The sequence below is a fragment of the Pithys albifrons genome, chromosome 7, assembly GCF_047495875.1.
Source record: "Pithys albifrons albifrons isolate INPA30051 chromosome 7, PitAlb_v1, whole genome shotgun sequence".
Classification (NCBI taxonomy): Eukaryota; Metazoa; Chordata; class Aves; order Passeriformes; family Thamnophilidae; genus Pithys; species Pithys albifrons.
In genome coordinates, this window is record NC_092464.1 from 42159966 (window position 1) to 42182432 (window position 22467).

A 22467-nucleotide genomic window follows, 5' to 3' on the forward strand; every position below is an offset into this window, starting at 1 on the left:
AAAGGCTTGAGTTCTTCAGAAGTATCACTTGGGTGGGAAGGGAAAGCTGAAAGCTTGCATAGTGATATGGAGGCTTTTTATTCAAAAAGTCTGTGTGCAGTCAGAGGCATTTAGTATGTTTTCCCCTGAAGCAAGTGCAGAACATACCTTCACTCATCCTGTAACCCCTCAGCAACTTGCCTGGTGTTACCTTACCTAAAGATCTCTAACTCTGGGGCGTGTGCTGCATCACTTGCTGCTAATAAATTCCAGGTCAGCTGCAGACAGCCTTTGACCAGGCCAGTTGCTGCCTTTTTGGCTATTGGTACTGCCTGCCGGCTCAGGTCATGGCCACCAGCACTGATCCAGCAGCTGACACAGTCACAGTTCTGTCACCTTAACCAGTGACGAGCTGTGACCTGAGTGATGCAGAGGCTGTTGACTAGTAAACAGTTGCAAATCTGCTGCTGAAGTCTGACGAGGTGACTGCCCTCTATTTATCTGCCTTTCTTATTTGCCAGTGGTGGCTGGTGTAGGAGCCTTGTCCTCCCTTCCCATTGGCTTGGCTTATGCCTGTGCATGAGGCTGTACCCTGAGGTGGGGCTGGTGCCCTGGCTGCTGAGTCAGCTCCTGTGACACAGGGATGGGCGGAAGCTGGATGGGATGGAGAGCAGGCAGTGCTATTTTAGTCCAATATTTTGATCTCGTGCTGAGGAGATCTGCCTTAATTTCAGGGCAATTCTACCCTGTGCTGGGGCTGTGGATAAGCTTTGCTAAACATGTTTGGGGGTTGTACCAGCTTTCAGTCTTACAACATGCTTGTCTCCCAGACGAAAGTGCTATACCAGCAGAGGAGCTAGAAGGAGAATGTGTGGGAAGTACCTTTTCACTAAGAGGTGAAATTGCTCTAAACACTTTCAGGCACATGAGATTCACTAATCCATTGTAATCCCTGTAGTTTGTAGCCATTCTGACATCTGTGAACTGTATTGGAAAATCAGATTTAGAGAGAGAAATGGAACCGAATATGCTTGAAAACCTTAAAAAATTAATTAGCTGTGTCATGAGGACAGTGAGGCATGAGTGCATACAGTGAGAGCAGCAGCTCTTGGGAATTCTGTGTGTTTCTGTATTACAGGAGGCAAGTACAGAAGTTCTGATTTCAGGCTGATAGCCCTTCAATGCAGACAGCTGAAGAGGTCTCCATGTCTTGCTGTTCGTTGCAGTTCACAGTTTAGCCTAAGAGTTATACCCAAAACCAGTGTTTGGTTTACCTCAAATACACTGGACATTAGTGCAGTAATTGAGGAGCAGCTTTGTCGGCAGTCACCCTTGCAGGCAGCAACCTCTGGCAGAAAAGCAGAGCAAACATCTGAGGGACATTAAATTGTTTCTGGTCACTTATTTAAATCTGGATACGCCAATGGCTTTGGGTTTTTCTCCCTTGATTGGGGACTTTTCCCCCTTGCATTAGAAAGCTGACATTTGTAGCCAATTGTTCTGTTCTTTGTTTACACAAAGCCTGTTGAAGCAGTTGGAGAACATTATACCCTGCCTCACACACAGGCATATATACTTAATTTATGGCTTCAGTAGTTTGAATTTCAAGTGTCAGGTATCCCACAGAGCTTTTTACTTTGTTCTTTTATGCTGTATGCATGGCTTGAGTATTTATCGTGGAGAGCAGAGAGGCTATGGGAAGTCCTTCAGGCTTGTAGATTTTTTCTTCAGAACCTTGAAATGAAAGTTATGGAGAACAGTAACAAGGAGTACTCTAAAAAGATGAGTGATCTGTAGAGTAATTTTACACATTTCACCAACTAATTTTTTCATTTGGTGTTAATGTTTCACTTGCATATAATTCTTCATCCTAAAGTTCCTTTAGTACCCTAAATACGCTTGCAAACCTTTAAGTGTGAAACAGTGATAACAGGTGTTAAATAGGCCTCTCTTGAAAACTTAATTCTAGATTTGCCCTGTTCTTGATTCCTTCAAAGTAAACTCTTCCTACTACTACCATAAAAAGAAAAAAGGGGCGATATAAGTGAATTAAAAAACCCAAGGTCAGAAGCAATGTTAGTATTTCTGATTATCTCTTTGTTCAGTTATGTCTTGTCAACAGTTTTGAATATGGCTTTTAGTTCAAAGTTATCTTTGATATATTGGTGACAGATGGAGATTTTGGAAAAGGCCATGGCTGGAAACTGACTTCAGAAAAATTCAGATGAGAAGTGAGGCTGAGGTTTTTCAGCAATGAGAGCAGTAGGCATTATGGCAGCTTATTTAGAGAAAAGATGAATCTCATTATTGCAATGTCTATGCTAAGACTTCATCTCTTTCCAAAAAGCATGTTGTAGGTTCAAATCCTTATACCATTGGCCACATGTCCAAAATGGTCCTTTCTGACTGTGAAGTCTGTGAACACCAATACCTCCAGAACAGCATATGCAAGTGTGAAATACTTATAGGCATGCTGTCCTTCTGTGTTGTCAATGCAAAATGCATCCAGAAAACAAATTTACCAGAGAAGAAAGATTTTTTCATTGAGGTACTTGTGGATCAATCTTTGTAAAACCCTTGATATTTATCTAAAAGCATGGATAATGGTTCCTGGTGTTGGACTTTTTTTACCTGGAACTTAATACAGAAATAGTCAAAGGGTACAATTAGCTTCTGAATAGGCACACAACAATAGATCTAAATGTAAACTTATTTTCTTCTGTTGGTCAGGCAGTGTTTCAGTTTTTGGTGACTAGAGGATTCTGTCTCAGCAAGAAAAAATTCTGTATTGTACAATATTGATTTCTTGGTTTTCAACTTGAAATTAAAAGATATTTTCATTTTAAATTTTTTGAATGAACAGCTAGCATTTTTCTCCTGTGTAAACAGATGTAGAATGCAGCAATAGCTTTTCATAGCAGATACCCTCTTTGAATTTTCCATTGCATCATATCTGGCTTTATGACTGTGCATTTTAACTATAGGGCAAAATAAAAGTTATTGCCAAAGAAGCCATAAGTTTTCTATTTTAATGTAACAGCTAATACATGTAAAACAATGCTATGTATCCACTAATTATAGGCATCTTTATTTACATGGCCTAACAGGAAGATGAAGATGTAAAAATAGCAGCAAGGAGCCAGTGACGTTATTAATAAAGCAGCTGTATACAGCATTGTTCTCTTGAAGAATGCAGACACCATTTAAACAAAGTAGACTACATAAATAAGCAGTCATAATTCATAAGTAACCATTGTTAGGAATTCTCTTTTAAAAATAGTTCACCATATTAATGTACAAAAGATGGCAGGATTACTTTCTTTGCCGATGTGTGTATTTCATGTGTGTATTCACACATGCACCAAATGTTAGAAGGAACTTACACAAATCATTGCCTTTTATTGAGAAGCTGGTAGTTTTCTACCCTCAGGAGCTATATCCCTTCATGGGGATATATATCCCCTTAAGAGAGGAAGGAAGATTGAGTGCTACAAAACTTCTTTTAAAGGAAAAGTTTGTATGTAGATAGTAGAGTCAATATCAAGGTTGAAGGAGACTTTTCATGTATATGAAAACAAAACAACAAATCCTTCCTGCTCCATTAAGAAACAATGGTAGTTTTAGTAATAAAATTTATTATTATTGTTGTTATTATAATAATAATAGCCACATTGGGGAAGATGCATTCAGACGGACACAAATGGCCCTCTGTCTTTTGAACTGAGTCCACTTTTGACGTTGTCAAGTTTAAATAATAAAAGAAAAAGTAAAATGTGATTACTGATGGTTAGAAATCATTGTATTTTTTCTAATTTTTCTGTATAAGGATGATCATTTCCTCAGAATGCACCTCCCAGAAGTATGAAAACAAATATGTATTGGGTGTATGTAGGAGGTTAAGCCTGTGCACTCAGTTGGTGTGTGTGCTTTATGAAGGAGAAGTCGTGTTCAGGGCTCAAGGGCTGTACCACGGCCTTCACCTCCAGAAATTTGTCTCTACTGCTTGACTTTAAAGTCTGTGGTCCTTCTCAGAAAAAATCCCATTTGTTTATGAACCAGTCACTACATTTGCGTAAATGAAAGGTAGTATGTTAAGTTTGTTATCTGTCCCAACCGAGAAATGCTGCCCTCAAGCCCCTAAAGTGGGAGGGGGCAGACCCTCTTGCCCAGTTAAACTGCAGCTGCACTAATGAAGTCCTTTCTATCTGGGGAAGAGATACAAAATTCATCATCAACTGACATTCTTGTTGAATGTGAGGCAAATTCCTCCTTTGTCCAAGTCTCAGGTTTGAGTCTCAAAACAAGAATTCTAAAGCTTGCCAATGTGATTTCCTCTTCTTTTTTCCATTTAAATTGCCACAAAGAAGCACTGCAAGCTCTTTGAAGTTCTTCTACCTAGTAGTTGATGTTTCCTACTAATGAGCTCTCAAATATGCACATAATTTTATATTATGAAGGTCTTCTAAAATTGGAATCTGTTGAGTTCTATGGCATTGTCTGAATTTGGTGATAGGACTACTTGAAAATAAGCTCAATAAATTACTCCTGTGTTTCATGTGGATCTATTTTTGTTTCTTCATTCCTATACTATGACAGAACTGTTTAGAGGACAAACTTGTGAATGTTAATTCTCAATGAAATCACATACAACTTTTACTCAGAGCTCCAAAATACATTAATATTTGAGTGTTAAATACAACCCCATTTGCCCTTGTAGTTTCACAGATCTTGATTTATAAGCAGGCTTTTGAAAAGAGAAAGTGATCAGAGTATGGAATTTATTTGCTAGCTTTAAATGTGAAGGTATTTGTACTGAATCTTCAAGTTGTTCCCTACAAAATCCATGACCTCTAGAGGCTGCACAAAACCACCCACTAGGAAGCAAAGACATAGGTATCCTATGCCATGTGTGTCTCTCTGTGACTGCTTTGCTTTGTAATTGTCTGCTTTAAAGTTCATACTGGAAAGCAGTGTTATGTGAAGATATCCTCAGAAAGCAACTGGAAAGACAGATTGTTTTGTGTTTGATTGTTATATACTACTACTTTACATTTTCCTTTCTCTGGTGCTGAAGGGGAAAATACAGCAGGAATTCCTAAGTATTTCCCAGCTCCATGATGCCGTGATGTTTGCTGTAGCAGTATCACTTCAGAGTTTCCTGACAGGGTTGGGAGGAGGCAGCGAATTTGAAATCAACAGCACTGCTGTGCGATGTCAAGGTGTTTTTTTTCTGGAAAATGCTGGGTGGTGGGAGTGATCTCTGCCGCAGCCAGCCCTTGCTGAAGTGGAAGGAAAAGGGAGCAGCAGCATTCCTTTTATTCGCATCCCTTGTGATTGTTAGATAAGAGGCCAGGACGGCTCCTCTCCTCGAGGTTTAGATCCTCTCGTTGACGTTTAGAGATTAAGCACTGTGCAGGTCATTGCCTTTCAACTGTGTCACCCGGTGCCCTTCCGGAGAGGTGAGCAAGTGTTTTTTAGGACAGGCTGTTTTTCTTCAGTAGCATTTTGTACCACACCTCTTTATTTTTACATTACACTGTGGCCCCGATGGAGCCGCTGATAACAGTAACCAGTGTGTTCCCGATCAGCTGCAGCAGCTCTGAGGTTGCTGCTCCTTCTCCCGACTGCCCATCACGTTGTATTCTGCATGAAGGTCCTTTCCTCAGACTATAGAACATTAGGGGCAGAGACAAAGCTGTGTCTTCTGCTGCCTCTGTGTAGATAAAACAATGGGCAGCGCTGTGTTAGCAGGGGTGCATAAGTTCATATATACACAGTGTACATATAAATGACTCTGTGTATGCAGATCCCGAGGCAAAACACAAGCGCTGAGTTCAAATTCACAGGCATGAGTAAACAGTACTGTGCTTCTGAATGCAGCCCTCAAACTTTAAAGCATTTATTGTGGAAAGTGCCCTGGGACAAGGACCAATCTTTATGCTTTGTACACATTTTAATGATCTGTTAATGGCCAACCACTGCTCTGCTGAGAAGATGAATTTTATTATGATGTAATTCAAGCCAGTTTCTTCACCGTTGCTTGAGATGGTTCCTCATAATGGTACTTTAGAAACAAATGATATATTGATGTGGCATGTAATCATCTCATCCTGTTCTATAAACACTTTTGCATCTTGCATTCCCTGGTTGCCAGGGTCGTCTGCGGGAAAGTAAGGCAAGTTAAAACCAGAGGGTAGTAATGGTGGTTGTAGTGGATCTGTTCAGTGGTCTGTGTAGTCCAGCATTCAGTTTCTAACAATGACCGATACTGAAAACATAGGGAGGAGTGTAAGAAGGAGCACATACTGCAAGGCTCTTCTCTGCTATAGTTTTCTAGCTTCTAGCAAACTGCCCATTTAGGAATTTCCAGTGCTGAAGATTGCATCTTGACTTTCATGTATGTACGTAACACATACAGGCAGGGCTACCCCAGGCTGTGTATGATGTTTCCTATGGCATTGTGTTATGTATTGGGTTTTTTTCTTCTTGATTATGTTATTTAGTTTTAAATGACCATTTTATTCTGTTGTTCTTCAACTTTTTGTGTGATAATTTAGCAGGATACTTCTTGTGTTGGAAGTCCTAATCCAGTCCTTGTTCTCTTCTTTATGCCACCTGCCATTCTGCAGACTTCTGTCCTGTCTTGCTTCAGTCTTCAAAAGAAAATGAAACTCATCCTTTTTTCCAAGTTTAACTTCCTTTTCTTGTAGGAGCCATTCTCTGTGCCTTGCATAATCCAACTGAATCAATTTGGAAATGAGAGAGAGGAATGGGCAGAACATACTCTATGTGTGGGCACACCATTGATTTATAAAGCACTGTGATATATACTGTTTGGTAGAGGTTTTTATTACTTTATTCCTTTCCTAAGAGTTTCTAATCTTCCATTGTGACAATTTTGATGACGTGGAAAAAAAATTACAACCCAAGCACAGTCTTATTCCTTGTTTACCTTCTGAATATCCACTACCCTACCTCTAGTTACAAACAGAACTTTGTGAGAAAGTGTAAGAAACCTTTTGTAGTGATTTCACATATTTGATGTGAGATATCTGTGTTTTCCAGAAAACAACTTTTGCTTTTTTAATTTAAGCTACCTCCTTTAGGTCTGTGTTGCTGCTGTTAGCTCTGGTGTTACACATTCCATGCATATTTCTCAGGTGAAGCACCCTGGGAGTGCTGTAAAATGCTGCTGGGATGGACAGTGCTGATTTCCTTACTGACTCCCACTCGTGGGTTACTTTTCTCAGCTTCCAGCTTCACCATATCTCAGAGATTCCTCACGCATGAGCTGCAGTGCATTCCATAGAGTCAGCAGTGGAGGCTGGAGAAGGAGTACCTTTGTGATTTATTCATTCTAACAGGCTGTAGACTCATTAAGGTGACATGAAATTGGGTGTGCTACTGCGTTTTGCTCAGGTGTTACTGTCCTTATGCCCAGCTAGCACTGCGGTATTGCCGTACCCCTTCTGATCAGAAAAGTAAGTTTACCAGTTGCCTGCCAGCCACTGCTTCTGTCTCTCCACTCTTCCCAATGAGACCTTGTGGTTTCATGGGCACTCCTGTTCACTGGCTCTGCCTCTCAGTGTGAATCCTTTTGTAAGAGCGAGGTGTTGCCCTTATTTACGCATGCAGTGGCTGGTTCAGGGCATTCTCACTGCACAGCTGACCTGGATAATGAGTGGCAAGATCTGAACACCAGGACTGGCCCTTCTTTACTGGCTCACACGCCAGCAGGTCTGGCCTCCAGTTTTTTAGGAAAAGATGCCCTTAGACTCTTTCCTGGGGATTTGGGGTAGGTGTGGGAGGACTTCCCTTCTTTGTGGAGCTGTGGGAAAGGCACAAGAGGTCTGTCAGCTCTTAAAGAGCTTTGTCTGAATTCTCTTTCCGGAATAGGTGTGTTCCCTATGGAATGAAATGTCTGCCAGCGGGCTTTGACCCATTTCAAGCCTAGGTCAGGAGATTTCCTGGCATGTCATAGGACTTAGACTACACTCTTGGGTAATAGAGTTCAGTCTTTAGTGAACACATAATTCTGGAGCACATTTTGGCACATGTTGCTTTCAGTAGTTTTCTTTCTTAGGAAATCTATCCTAAAAAACAACTCTGTGAGGGGAGTTTTCTGAAGTTATGGTCAGTATTGCCAGTATTTCAAGCCCATTTAACCTGTAGTGAGGGGTATGTGCAGGTGCTGTCACAGAGCCAAGAGCATGACAGACATTTTGAAGACATTTGGGAAGATTTAACACTGAAATTGGTTGCTTGAAAGTAATTCAAAAGGTGTTCAGGCAATTTTTAGAAATTCTGGAAAAGTAGAAGAAACTGAATTTTGCAGTTTTATTAGAAGTATCTTGAGGGACTTGAGACCCATAGCTGATACTTCAGTTTGATGCTAAGAGTTGTACTGTATAAACAATAAAATTGGTATGATCTGTGAATTTTCTGGCATGTTTCTGCAAGTCCTGTGGATTTTTTTATATTTTCCCTGGGAAGGCAAAGCCCTGAGAAGTTTCAGCAAAAACACAAGGCTTTTCCTTTATTTGGTGTACAACCTGCAAAACCAAGCAAAGGATTTTTTTCCCCTGTGTGTACGTAAAGCCTGAGTTCTCTTCTGCAAAACTGACTCACTAGAAGACATTGTGGGTGAATCACAAAGTTTTCCTCCACTGGAGCTCTTGGCAAAATAAAAGCTTCCAACTGCTAATGCCACAGAGTGCTTATGGAGAAAAAGTGGTGTGCAGTGTGGTTTTTAATGGGGAAGGGATAGTAGTGATTGGTTGATGTCAACTCATTTTAAGGTTTTGAGTTAAAAAGAATGTTTAAGACTGGCAGTAGGCTAAGACCACGTATTGATTAGATTATGGAGTATGTGAACATGGCACTTGAAATTTCAAAGACACTTAAGCAAGGTTGTTGTATCTTTAAAAAATGGAGCTGGGAAACGTTTTTTAACTTCCTCATCTTTACTCAGTGTTAATAGAAATAGATGAAGTTTCAATCTTTCCAGTTTGAAAATATGCTTATCACCTTCTCTCTGACAGCAGCACAAATAAGATTTGTGTTTTACTCTGGGCTGATATTTAGTTTATCCAGTACTTGTAGGCTTTCATATAGTTTTTTCTTATACAATTTTCTTTTTCTTTTTTTTTTAAGTGAAACACATTAATTCTTATTTTGACAAATTTGTGGATAAACCTACATTTGATGTTGCTGTTGTACCTGGCATGGAAGTGAACCTATTAAAGTCGCTTTGTGCAGACACTCTAGCTTAGAATTAGTGAAAGATTTGTATGTATACATCACTCATTTTGAGCGTTTCCTTTCAATTTGCATGGTTCAGCATTGTATGGAAATTTCCCTGATGTTACTGCTGGGTATCTGAAGACTGCAGCAACTATCCATTCTAAAGTGTTTTTCCTAAAACAAACAAACAAAAAACAACAACAAACAAACAAACAAACAAAAAACACAAAACCCACCAACCAACCCCAAACCAATGATGGTGCTCCCTCTAGTGGCAGCAGACGGAATTGTTGTATGCCACTTCGTTGATGGTGTGTGAGAGCACAAAAATTCTGATTTAAAGACATTATTTAAGTGCAGTGCAAACATTTGCTCCTCTGAGCCATAGATGGGAATAAGTAGTTAAGAAAAAAAGAGCCTTCTGCATTTTTAAAATACAATACAATTAAATCTGTCTGTTTTTATGACTGACTGTCCTGGACATGTCTTACAGGAGGAATAGAGGGACAGTGTTCTTTCTCCCTCTTTTTTTCTCCTTGAAAACCACACCACCAGCAGCACCACCGAAGCAGAGAAAAGGATGGAGGTTTAGACATTCATGGGCTGCTTGTGCTGCTGCTGCTGAGGTAGTTCCTAACTTGTGATTTAGTAGTGAAATAATGATGTGCAATCATTTAGAAGGGTCTCTCTTTTTTCTAGTCATAAATCTCCTTTCTTGGAAAGGAGAGGCAAGATGTCTTGCTTTCTGCTTGCTGGATTCTGTCCATGTTTAGGTGGCTTTGCATACAGGAGACAATTCATGCTGCAAATGCACAACTATCATTCTGCCATCATTTCCATCTGTGCCAGCAGCAACTCCATATGAATCCTGCAATGCTTATGATTGCAGGAAGCATCTCTTGGATAAAGGATAGGAAAGCTTCAGGCAAGCATGTCTTTTTTTTCTTAATTTTATGAGCCTTTTTTTATAGATGAGCCTTGGGTTATTCTTCCTGTCAGTTCTGCTACAATGAAACTTCTTTTTCCCTTGAAAGGGATGCATACGCATTTTTAACCATATTGCTGAGTTAACCACCCCAGATAAATGCTGCAGAATTCCTAACACCTGTATCCCTGCAGAGGAGTTGTTACATTGTAGCCTTTTAAAATGGCATTTGCAGGTACAAATTTTGGTCTGCAGTTTTTAAACTACTTCAAAAAGCAAAACTGTACACACAGATTAAAGCTCACACCTGCTTTCATTCCTGCTGACTTATACCAGAGACATGAGACAAGATGTGCCTCATGTACTAGGCAACAAAGCCTTTTTTTTAAGTGACTAAATAGTCTGATAGTTTTGAAGTTCTCAACACTGCAGAAGAATTATGGCACTTATTTAAGGGTTTGAATATGCAATTAAGCATCTAATTTTAAACCTGCACACTCAATAATATTGGACTTTGCTGCGAAGTTACTTCCTTTTAATGGTATCTGCCAACTGCTGAAGTATGCATTAGTGCATTTGACATATTAATGCACTTTAGTAATGGAGCTACCTGACCAAGCAGCAGCCAAATGACCACAAAATAGATGTCTGAGTTGAAATCACAGACTGCCATAAACAAGAGAACACTGCCTGCCTTTATCATGCTCTGAAATCCCTGTTTCTAAGCTGACTTGAAAAGCTGGACCCAGTTAGTAGAGCCCTTATGGTCTTAGGACCCTGCATTCCCTCTCATTGATTGCCACATGCATTATTTTCTTGGGTCATCTTGATGCTTTTTCCTCTTTCTCAAGCTCATTTTTTACAGGTTTGTAGTATGTTCAAGTAATTCTAATTAAGCCTATTCTGACTTGGTCATAAATTAAAACCAAATACTTAGCTGTTATTAATACACTGTGGCCTATTTGGCTATGATGAGATATGGCCCTTTCCCAGCACCTGAGTGGAGCTTTCTGCCTTGTGTTTCAGCCCACCTGAGGCAGTGCGGGTGGCTGTGCACTGTCTGTGCACGCTGAATTACTGCCAATGCTCCCCAGGTGTTGCAGTTGCTGATCTTTGCTTTACAGTGCTATGTACCTATCACTCACTTGCCAGATTCTGTACACTGGGTGCTCATTGAGATGACATTTGAACATAGTCCAATTTTTCCCAGTGGGGAGGTTTGATATCAAATCAGTAGGAAAAGCAGCGTTCTCAGCTCCAGCAAATACACAAGTGTCATCCAGTTTGTACTGATCTGTTGAACAGCAAACGTGCTATGTAAGGGACAGTCAGAATATTACGAGACAGGCTTTTACCACTGCAGAAGCAATCTCAGTATTTAACATGCTGAGAAGACAAGCTAATCACGAAAGACTTGTCTAGATGTCTGTATTCCTCTGCCTCCTTGGGTATTTTGTAGATGCTGACAGTGAGTGTGAACTTTAAATCAATTTATTGCGTATGTTTACATATGCAGTGAAACCATTTGCCATATCCTTTAACTACACGCAGTGAATTGTTGACCATGAGCTGATCTGACCTTTTCAGGTCTAATCAAGAAATCTGAAATATTATTTTAGCCTGTCAGCTCCAGTAATATGCAGTAAGAGTATCTAGATCTAACTGAAAATGTCAAATGCACTCTAATATGCAACCCATCAAAGTTACGATGCAAGAACTGGTTAAGAATATAAATCTGTAACATCTGTGCTGCATCTCAATTCCCTGGATAAATTATTCTACCATTGATACAACCTAGCTAAAAACAATTCTTTGTAACACATGTGAGATGCGCAGCCATTTAAAAATATTAAAATTTTCTTGAAAGAGGGCTGATAACACCAGGTTAGAATATTATTGGAAAGAACAGTGACCAGTGTGAATACCAGTACTCTAGTGAATGTCTTCTTGCTTTGTTGTGTGGTAATGTAAGATTAGTGGTCTCATATAACCCCAGAATTTTCCTTTTTAGTTTTAATAATTTGGTGCTTGTGAATATTTCACTCTTTTGAGAAATAATCCTTTATATAAGCAGAGGTATCCCTATCAATCTTACTAGTATTAAAGATTTTTCAGTCTTGTGCATTTTATGAAAAAAATCTACTTTTATTTTTGAAACCATTCGAAACCCCAACACCATTGTCAGGAGTGTGTTTAAGGATGTTTTATTTCTTTGCTTGCCTCATATTCCAAGTTTCTGTTGGTATTTTACTACATACTTCAATTTAGGATAAATATCCCTTTAATAATTATTTATCAAGCATGAGACCAATTATTTGTTGGTATAATTTCTGGATGATGAATTTAAATTTGGATTAAGGTGGAATGGAATAATGAAAAACAACTTTGTATCCCAATAAAATAGTATTTTGTTAGCTAAACAGTCTATCAAGGTTGTTTAATCTTGAAGCAGTTGTTACACTAAAATTGAGTTGTTTTTTTATCTGGTTGTGGATAGTTCGTGCAATTTGAGGTCCTATTAACTGAATTCTACCGTTAGTAAAAAGATATTGGAAGTAGAATTAAAATGAACTACTGGGATCATTGCTGATCTGGTAACTTCCCATTGGAAATAGTGCATGTTTCCAAGTACCCCGTTTTAATGCTATTTGAGCCGTTCCTATGAGGCAATGCTGCCCTCCCCTGGTAGGCTGTGAAAAGTAGAAATTTTTATCACAGTCTGAGCAAGTTCTACAGCTTCCTATTAAAGAGAAATTGCTGAATTGGTGAAAATTATGGGAACAAAATATGCTTTTAAACAGATCATTCTCTATTAAAAGGCAAAAAAAAACCAAACAAACCATGAAACAGGTGTTTGTGCAGTGCTTTTATGTTTACATGGTGCAGATGTGGATGAATACAAGAAATATGCATGAATCTGCTGTGAGTACACAAAACAACAGATTGAGAGTTGATCTAAGTTTGGGTGGCAATTTGGAGGACGAATTGAAGACAAAATAAACAAATACAAGGTAGTATCAGGAGCAATTACAATAATTATTTTTAACAGTTTTTGTCTTGTAAGCATTAATGATAAATCTTTAAACATTATATACATATTCAGTTCTGCAATAGAAAAGGGACCATGGCCAGCAGCTTGCATGGGAATAGGATTAGCTCTTGTGCAAATGAAGCTGTAGCAAAACCATCCTCTCTTGTCAGGGGCAATTGGTTATAAAGATATCACCACAGGCTCAGGAAGTCCCTTCACTGCACATTCCTGAAAGCTGAGGAAGATAGTCTAAGGAAATACTACTATTGCATGGTCTATTTTTCTATATATATTTCCTCAGATACCTATTACTAACCACTGCTAGAAACAGAATATTGGGGTAGAAGGTACTTTAGGTTGTCCAGCTGACTGTTGTCTGTTAACTGTGTTACTATTTGTTGGAATTTTATAATCCTTCTATTTCTCACTGCTAGGCAATTTTGCCATAGTGCAGATAGCAGAAAGAGATAAGCCTCATTTAAATACAAACATTTTAGTTCCCTCATCTGACTCCAGTAAAGTGTGTGGAGTGGGGTTTGGTTTTTTTGTGTGTGTTTGTTTTAAAGGTATAAAATATCCCGTTCTTTTTTTCAACTGAAATTTTTCTAATTTCTGGACAACTTGCAAGACACACAATTTTTTTTTCCTATGGTATATGACTTGAATTTTGTTTTGTTTGCTCCTTATTCCTCTTCATGCATTGGAGATCACCTAACACTAGAGAAAACTGGAGAGAGTATGTTAAAACCTCTGTTCATGTATGTCTTCATGTCTTATATGTGAATAGATTGCCACATTGGGGATCAAGAGGGAGTTTTTTTCCTCAGACTGGTTTGCTTGAGGACTTTGCTTGAGTGTGAGTTCTTGTCTACTATTTAGGGTCAGGTCACTTGGGAAGTGTTTTAAGGACTGTGGAATACAATGACATTGCCGACCTGACTTGCTCTGCTGGAATTACAGTCACGTTACAGTGGTAATGATATTTTACTACTACCCTGTGTCATAAGGTCCTGGGAGTTGGTTTGTGCCTATGGTGCCTGCCATTCCACAGAGCAAGTGGGGACTATTTGGACTGGATTCCAACCAGTCAGTTACCTGTGGCTGTGGCAGACAGAACCTGAAGATCCCACTGGTGTTTCACATGGATTCTTTTGTTTCTATAGTGGCTTTGTTGCGAGTGAAATAGTATTGTTTACCTTCATACACATCAGCTAGTAGGCTATAATAAGCAACTGTTTTGAGAGCTGGCTGTAAAACCAGTGCAAGTAGGGCTCCATAATAGTTAAAGGTGAACTAAATCCCTGCTAATAACACCCCAGTCATGGGTTTGATGCCTGTATGGGCTGTTCACTTAAGAGGTGGACGTGATGATCTGTGTGGGTCCCTACCAACTCAGAATATTCTGTGACTTTTTTCTGTAAATAAACAGATTAAATATTTTCTCCTTTGTGACACCCTGCCACAATAAAAGAAGTTTTATATGTTCTTTTTTGATAGATTAGTATTCTGTCAGTGTAGCATCCCAACTCAGCTCATCAAATGGTTATGTGAATGGCAGTGATGTCACTCCTTGACCTAGAACAAATATTTGATGTCTAAGACTGTCTAACAATTTTCTTTCCTCTCCATAACTTTTGCAGGTATTGGGGCTGCTGGTGTGGACCCTGATTGCTGGAACAGAATACTTTCTATATCCAGCCTTTGGCTGGGTGATGTTTGTAGCTGTGTTCTACTGGGTTCTCACTGTCTTCTTTCTGATCATCTACATGACAATGACCTACACCAGGATCCCCCAGGTGCCATGGACCATGGTGGTAAATACACTCATTCTTTGTTGTTTCAAGTTTGCTGGGTTATGAAGAGAATAAAATATTGGTGCATTCCATGGGTGTAGTTAACCAACTGTACTTGCACTTTTTGCAGATTTTTCCCTAATGACTGTGTGGCTGTGTACCTGCAGTGTTTAACCTTTATATTACTCAGACACTTTTAAAACACTTTTCCTATGATGTTTTGATCTTGTTCAGTGGTTGATGTAGTGACTTGATTTTTAATAATATGCATGGGACTGATACTTATGCAGTGACCTCTTTTTCTCTCTGTCATGGTTATGTTCCATAAAGAATGAGTCTGTTGCTGTCTCTGAGCTAACAGACCTGGCCATATGGCTTGAACAGCAGAAATCCCTACTAGAATCAACACTATCCATTAAAACTGGAAGCTGAGCTCTCAAAACATGAGTCTTCCTCTACTAAAGTGAAAGCAAAGGTGCTTCAGAGGTAGCAACAGTCTGACAATCCTTGTGTAGTCTACTGTGAAAAGGGTGCTGAAAACTAAGAGTTATATATATGTAAAATATGTACCACATAATCCTTTGCTTTTAGCTCAAGTCTTAAAGCAAATCAGATAAACAGCTAATGTAATTATAGAAAAAATTCACAGGCACTTAAAATTCAAATCTAGTTTTATGGTTTGAACAAACCTGGCTAGCTCTAACTCTCTACAGTATATTTTTACATCATTTGCATAACAGGCTGGTCTTCAGGATAACAGATCCTGAAAGTCATTGTCGTCTCAGCCAGCTGGCTATTTGTGACCCATCCAAGAATTACTATAAATTTTAGCCTTGAATGTTTCAGATACAGTGAGATACCATTCTGTTCTTTTTTTCAGTATTATTATTTATGTATTTGTTTTTACTAGCTAGAGATAATTGACTAGAATTCTGTTATTTTTGAGATGAAATGTATTTGACTTCTGTGTTGCTAACAGCTTGTTATCAGCTATATTGTGTATGTGACTAAAATTGAATACTAGAATACTCTTTTAGTCTTCCCATTTGCTGCTGTAATAAATAGCCAGCTATAGCAATGACTAATAAGAACAACCAGGATTACATTCAGATAGCTTTTCTGTTTTCAAGTTTCATGACCAGCAATTACCATTAAGGCTGTAATACTGCTATAGAAATGTTGGATTATTTCAATTGCAGCAGTAATGTGTCTGGGTACATATAAAGGTGTGGGGTTTTTTTTCCCCATTGTATCAGATGTAAGTAGAGTACATTCAAAGGGAAAGCATCTTTGTATCCATTTGAATAAAGCTTTGGTCATTACCCCTCTTTCATCAGTTGAATGCTATTATCAGACAACTGCACATAAATGAGTTGACCTTAATCTATGTGGAGGACAAGCAGGAGTATTTGATTTGTTTCTGTTTTGTATTGAGTGTATTTCTTGCTCTGAGTTCCAAACATGTTGTAGATAAGATCACATAAATGCAAGTCCAAAATGTAGACTCACTTTATATTAAAGGGTAATATAAAAGGAAAATAAATGCAAAATAAATAAAAGATGCTTGAATTCCAAATTGTTTTGCCCTAAGCTATAAAATTTGAGCTGGTCCTCTGTTGCTCCTGTCTGACCAAGAGGAATGTTGAATCTCTTTTCAGAGAGGTGTTGTTAATGTCTTCACTCAGAAGAGCATGACACACACCTTTTTGAGTGAGATAGTTTACACCAACCCTTGCCCTATTCTCAGAAGTGTCCTGAATTTCAGTATCTGCTAGTTATTGCTCTGCCTCCTTAGGCGACAGTTAGCTCAAACTGTTTCTATTGTAAGCAGTATCCAAAATTACATCTGGACTTCTCTGTCATAAATTCACTTTTTGCAGGTTAAGCACATTACCAAATTGCTTAAAATGCAGTTACTTTTACTGCAAATTAACCCAAAGGACGTGCTTCAAAACTGACTTTCCTTAATAGTGCAAGTTCTTTGCTAAAACAATCAATGGAAGCTTTTAAAATCTGGTAAATTTGAATTCAAGAAGCAGATGGTAATTTAGCATGAACCATTTGGCTTGAGTAATATATTGGCAGTAAAGGCCCAATCAGCTTGCATTGCGTTCCATCTTCCCCAACAGTGTTATTTCCCAGAGCAGCACTTCTCAGAAATTATGTTCTTTTTTCTTTTCTACATGACAAGATATTGCAGGGATTTGTAGCTTTCCAGGGTAATTGAGTCTTTTTGGAACGGGAAATCTGAAAATAACAACAAATAACTCTAGGTAGTCAAATTTAGAGTTTCTAAATCAGCCCTTTACAGAAGTTCACCTGAACCTGGCAATTGTTGGCATCTTATCCTAAAATTGACAGCTTGATATTTTATTGCTGTAATGCCCAGATAAAATCAGGGGTAAGATCTGGGGATAAAGAAAATACCTTTTATTAGATCGCCTGCAGAAGAGTATGTAAGTGGCTCTTTTCCACTGTTCCTTCTGAACTTCACTTCTTGAGCTGCAGCTCTTTTTTAGATTCTGCCAGAGTTGGTGACCAGTGAATTAAGTAGTGAATAACTGGCATATATTCCCAACATCCACTGGGTCACACCATGGAAATTAGTAAGTTGGAGTCGCATCAATATTTAGACAACTGAAGCGACAAAAGTTAAGGGTTATATTTGTGATACTCTGGAGTGCAAATATGGGGCAGAAGCTGAAGGGAGCTGATTATGTGCAATGTTAGGACCTGGTCTGTATTGAGTTGCCCGCAATTTTAACTAGATGCAAAGCACGTCACAGGTATTCCACTTAAACATGGCACCAGTGAAGTAAAAGTATATTTTATGACCAAATCCATATGCCTTAGACTGGTAGCAGGGTAGGAGTTTGGGGGATTTTTTTTTAATAACAAACTTCCTATAGCCATGATCAACTAGGGAGTAAGTAAAGGACAGTGTATTCAAATTATGTACCTTAAAAAACCCCTCATACATTTTTCTCTTTGATCTTCTTAGACTTCTGTTCTCTCTTCCTTTCCTGTTCTCTCTCACATGCAAAAACCAAACAAACTTCTTGTTTGTTCTCTGTAGTGTTTTGTAAGATCAGTGTTATCGGCTTTATTTATTTCTTAGTAATGAACATAAGTACCCTGAGACATTAACTTTGTTCCTTGGAAGAGAAAATGCAGCATCTGCCATCGAGGAGTCTTGATGACCCCCGTAGTCCATCCAGACTGTTCTCCTCCTTGGTTTTACCTGTTTGTTTCTCCTCTCAAAAACCAAAAGTGGAAGGTGCTGAAAGGTGGAAGAATACAACTAAGAAGAAAAAAATCACCTTCTTTTTCTCCTTCAGAAGTGGAAAAAATGAAGTTTTGGAAGCTTTATAAATGTTCTTCATATGCCACCCCTTATTGATTCCTACAATACATCTTTGTGTAGATTAGAAATGTAAATAAAGTGCAGTTTTATTTTGGTTTGGTTTTATTCTTTGTTTCATGTTCCTATTCTTACTGCCTAACCCTTAGTTTGGGATAACCAAACTATGTTCTTATTTTTGCTTTTGGACAATCACAGCACACCAACTTTAAGACTTTTCTGGATTTAGCATGATGAAGATAACAGTTTGTCCAAAATGCGCTTTAATGTTTATGGATCTTCAAAGCAGTTAAATTTTAATCTTACAGATAGAAGCTTGGAAGAAGGTAAAAATAGCTAAGAATCACATTTCTAGTGTACATTGCATGTGTTCAGTGTATTTCAGAGGAGAGTTTTTAATGGTGGAAGCCAAATGAATATGCATATTAATTACTTATGTTCATTTTTTCAACAGGGTCTGTGTTTTAATGGAAGTGCCTTTGTTTTGTACCTCATTGCTGCCATTGTAGATGCATCTTCAGTTACCAAAGATCTGGACAATCACAATTACAACAGCTGGGCAGCTTCTTCTGTGAGTTTGGTTTTTGTTTAAGTCACTTCTATGTCCAATAAATAAATGAAGGCTCACTGGAAGTGTGGGTTGAAGCTGCATGTGTTCTGGTTTCTGAAAAACTGAAGAGTGACGTAGGAGGTCACACACAAAACCTATACGTAGCTGTAGTTTAGTCCATAGTTTTTGGAGGTGACTAGAAATTCCACCAGGAGACGACAGTCACATCAGAAAGTTAGTAATGTTTTAAAGATCACACTGATTTTCCCCTCCCCACCCCCATTTATTGTTATCTCCCTGGGAGAGGGTAGAGCTTGCACGAGAGTAGTCAAAGACTGTGTGAGCACCAAGTCACCTCAACGCACCTGAGAACTTCAAAAGCAATTTAAACTAACTCAGCTAACTTTGCACGCATGTGGATAAGATGTATTCAGCTTTCCATGGGCTAAGCCACGTAAACAGCACCTTTGGGAAGGCCCTGAAAGTGCTGTTGCTGTTTCTACGCTGATCTCCCAGTTACAGCCTCAGCTTTTGACTAGTCTTCCTTTTGAGTTATGTGGGCAACGCCTGAAATGTGAGATAACTTACCATTGTTTTAAAGTGGATGCAAATCATTAATTAGTCTGACATTACTATTTTGCTGCTGAGATTTAGAAATCCAAGTCAGTCAAAACGGATGAAAAATAACTTTAAAAAGAAAAAAAGAAGAGCCTTGTCACTTCTGAGTAGGTGAACACATTTCCTTGCTAAGTTAAGAGAGTTGTAAAAGAACTTTTTGCACGTTGTGGCAACAGTAAAATCCAACTGTTTACAGTAATTCCAAAGCATGGCTACTTTGCTGACTGTTCATGTTCCTGTAGTTGTCCTTCGTACTATTCACAAATCCTGTCTGAAGCTTGTTGTATATGGCCATGAGCATACACTTGAACACCTGCTCTGTTTTTGCCTTGGGAATTGGATGACTACAGCCCTGTCACCTCAGTGGTGTTCGGGGTCTGTTCCCCCTGGCAGTTTGTAGCTATCCATCTGTTACTCAGCCACTGCAGTTGACAGGAGCTTGCTTACTGCTACATAAGCTTCCATGCTGATTCAGGTTTTATGCACTTTGCATGAATACTCAGTGTCTCATGGGATGTTTGGAATCTCTTCTAATACCTCCTAATAATGTTTATCTAATGCAGTGTCTAAATAAACTATTAAATGTAGATTCTTCCTTTCCAAACCCATTAAGGGTTTCATGGATAAAGGATTTAGCAAATCATCTATCCCCAGTAGTCATTCTGTTAGATGGAGCTTTTATTTAAGAAGAAACAAAATAATTAGAAAATAATGTTAGTTTTCTATTGTAATAAGATTTCACATCATCATCTATCGCTTTTTGTGCTACACATTAAATTTGTGTTAGGCAAGACTCACCAAGTGCCCTGTGTTCAAAGGTTTAGTTTTACTTCCTGGATGCATATTTAGCAGTGCCCTTCCCTTAGAGCTGCATTGCCTACATAGGCCAATGATGGCATATAAGCAAGGAACAATTGTAAAATCATAGATTTTTTTTAGTCTGGAAGGGACTTCTGGAGGTCATCTGCTCCAACTCTTTCCCTTTCTAAAGCAGGGCTGACTCCTATCAGGCTACCAGGGCCTTAGCCACTTGAGTTTTGAGTGTTTTCAAGGATGGCTATTCTACAGCACCTCTAGGCCTTTCTTGCCATTCTTGATTATTCACATGGTGATTTATTTTTATTTCCTAATATCTAATTGAAATTTCCTGTCTTATAACTTGGGTTTGTTCTTTCTTGTCCTATCACTGCTCACCTCTTGGAAAAGTGGTGTTAATCGTTTTTGCAGTGACAGCTTTATTTGGTTCATTACCAGCACAAACCTTTCTGGTATTATCATTAAGACCATATTGAACATTGTCTGTTTTGAACAATATGCAGTGATTAACAGGAACTTAAGCACTGGTGCTGAATTGGACTTTATCAGTGCAACTGAAATAGTTCACAGCTGCTCTTTGGTTTCTCTGTGTGTGCTGCAAGGGCTGCACGAGCAACACCACTCATACTGTGTAGTTTTAATCTGGAAACATAACACAAATCTAGGCTGCTCAGAAGGGTTATTCTGTTACCAGTTTCTGCCAAAGCAGGAACATGACAATGTGGTTGCTGTCACTGTTATCTGCACTGAGGAATACCTTTATTCATCAGTAGAGGACGTCTGGAATTGGGAACCTGATCAATAGTGCTGCTTGAAAACACGTCTGGGCCTGCATTTGAATGCTACTTTTCTCTGTAAACAAACCTGTTTTGGTGCACAGTGTGCCACACTGAGGTACAGGTGGGCTGTAGGGAATCTCTGAAACAGCAGCAGGACAGGAGTGTCAGCTTGAGCTCACACCATCCCATGAACTACCTCTCAGGCTTTAAAAGCAGCAAGTATAGGAGTGGTGGCAGTTCAGTCTGTAAGATCCACAGTGAGGCAGTACAATGTGGACTTTATAAAGGAAGTTGAAATATTCCATGTCTGCTTCTAGGCCCATATTTCTGTGCATACTATAAGCTTACATACACAGTGTTGGCTGTGATGGCCACACAAGTGCAAGGAGGTGAGCATGTGGCATTTTAGTCAGCCTGCTATTTTCCTTTTCCCAAATCCCATAAATATTTTTTCCTTAGAAATGACAGTGCTCTCAAATATAATTTTTCCCTAATATATTCTTTTCCTTTTCTCTACAGTTCTTTGCCTTCGTGGTTACCTCCTGCTATGCTGGAAATACATATTTTAGCCTTATATCCTGGCGATCACGAACTTTGCAGTAAATATTTTGTTAAAATTAATTCTGTGGTATAAAATATCTTGAGGATTACTCACCTTTGATAAAAGGTTGGAAGAGGGGTAAGGCATTTTTGAACATTTCTGTTAGAATTGACCAAATATAAACTGAGATAAAATGATTATTTATAATAATGCCATCTTTAGAGACATCTAACACTGTATTGTATAATAAAATTTCATACTGCTTCTTTTAAAATTAACATGGTATTTTTCTAGACATTGTATAGTTGTTACTACTAAACCTTTAATAAATCTAACTCAATGTGCCAAGTTTGTAAATGTAACTTTTTAAATGTTACAGGTGTACTTTGATACTGAGTGCGACAAATCAAAACTTAAGATTGATATTGTCTCATTATTATGTATAAAACCTGACATTGTGCAGAAAAAACCACCTGAAACTTTAAAAAGAAATAAATAAATTACCCAACTGTGCATGTTTTGTAAACTGGGAGTGGAATGTTGCTTTTTTAATTTCTTTTTCAGCGTATGATATCTACTACTAAGAATTGAGATGATCCTGTCAGTTTGCTTATTCTAACAGCTTGTCTCATCATGGGGTTGCCTTTGGAACCTGTTCCTGTGGGTCTGAAGCTCACTGGGGAATGTTGCACCCAAAACACATTATCTTAACAGGTTTCTCAGAACCAGCAGGCTCCAAAGCATAAGCCCAGACATCAGTCCCTTAGTTCTCAGTGCTTAACCAACTGAGAGTATCACAAATCACTGGCTATAGCTAATACTTTTTGTTTC

General features: G+C 38.7%; 1 protein-coding gene across 4 annotated transcripts in view; it reads left to right on the forward strand.

The window, feature by feature from the left end:
* CMTM8 (CKLF like MARVEL transmembrane domain containing 8) overlaps positions 1-22153 on the forward strand; it is a 47642-nt gene extending 25489 nt beyond the window's left edge. For all 4 annotated transcript variants that reach the window (XM_071560205.1, XM_071560204.1, XM_071560203.1 and 1 more), the window contains 3 exons: positions 14819-14992; positions 18787-18903; positions 21615-22153. In XM_071560205.1, coding sequence (XP_071416306.1) covers positions 14819-14992; positions 18787-18903; positions 21615-21698 — 375 coding nt within the window. In that variant the 3' untranslated portion in view covers positions 21699-22153. The remainder of the gene's footprint in view (positions 1-14818; positions 14993-18786; positions 18904-21614) is intronic.
* The last annotated feature ends 314 nt before the right edge of the window (positions 22154-22467 follow it).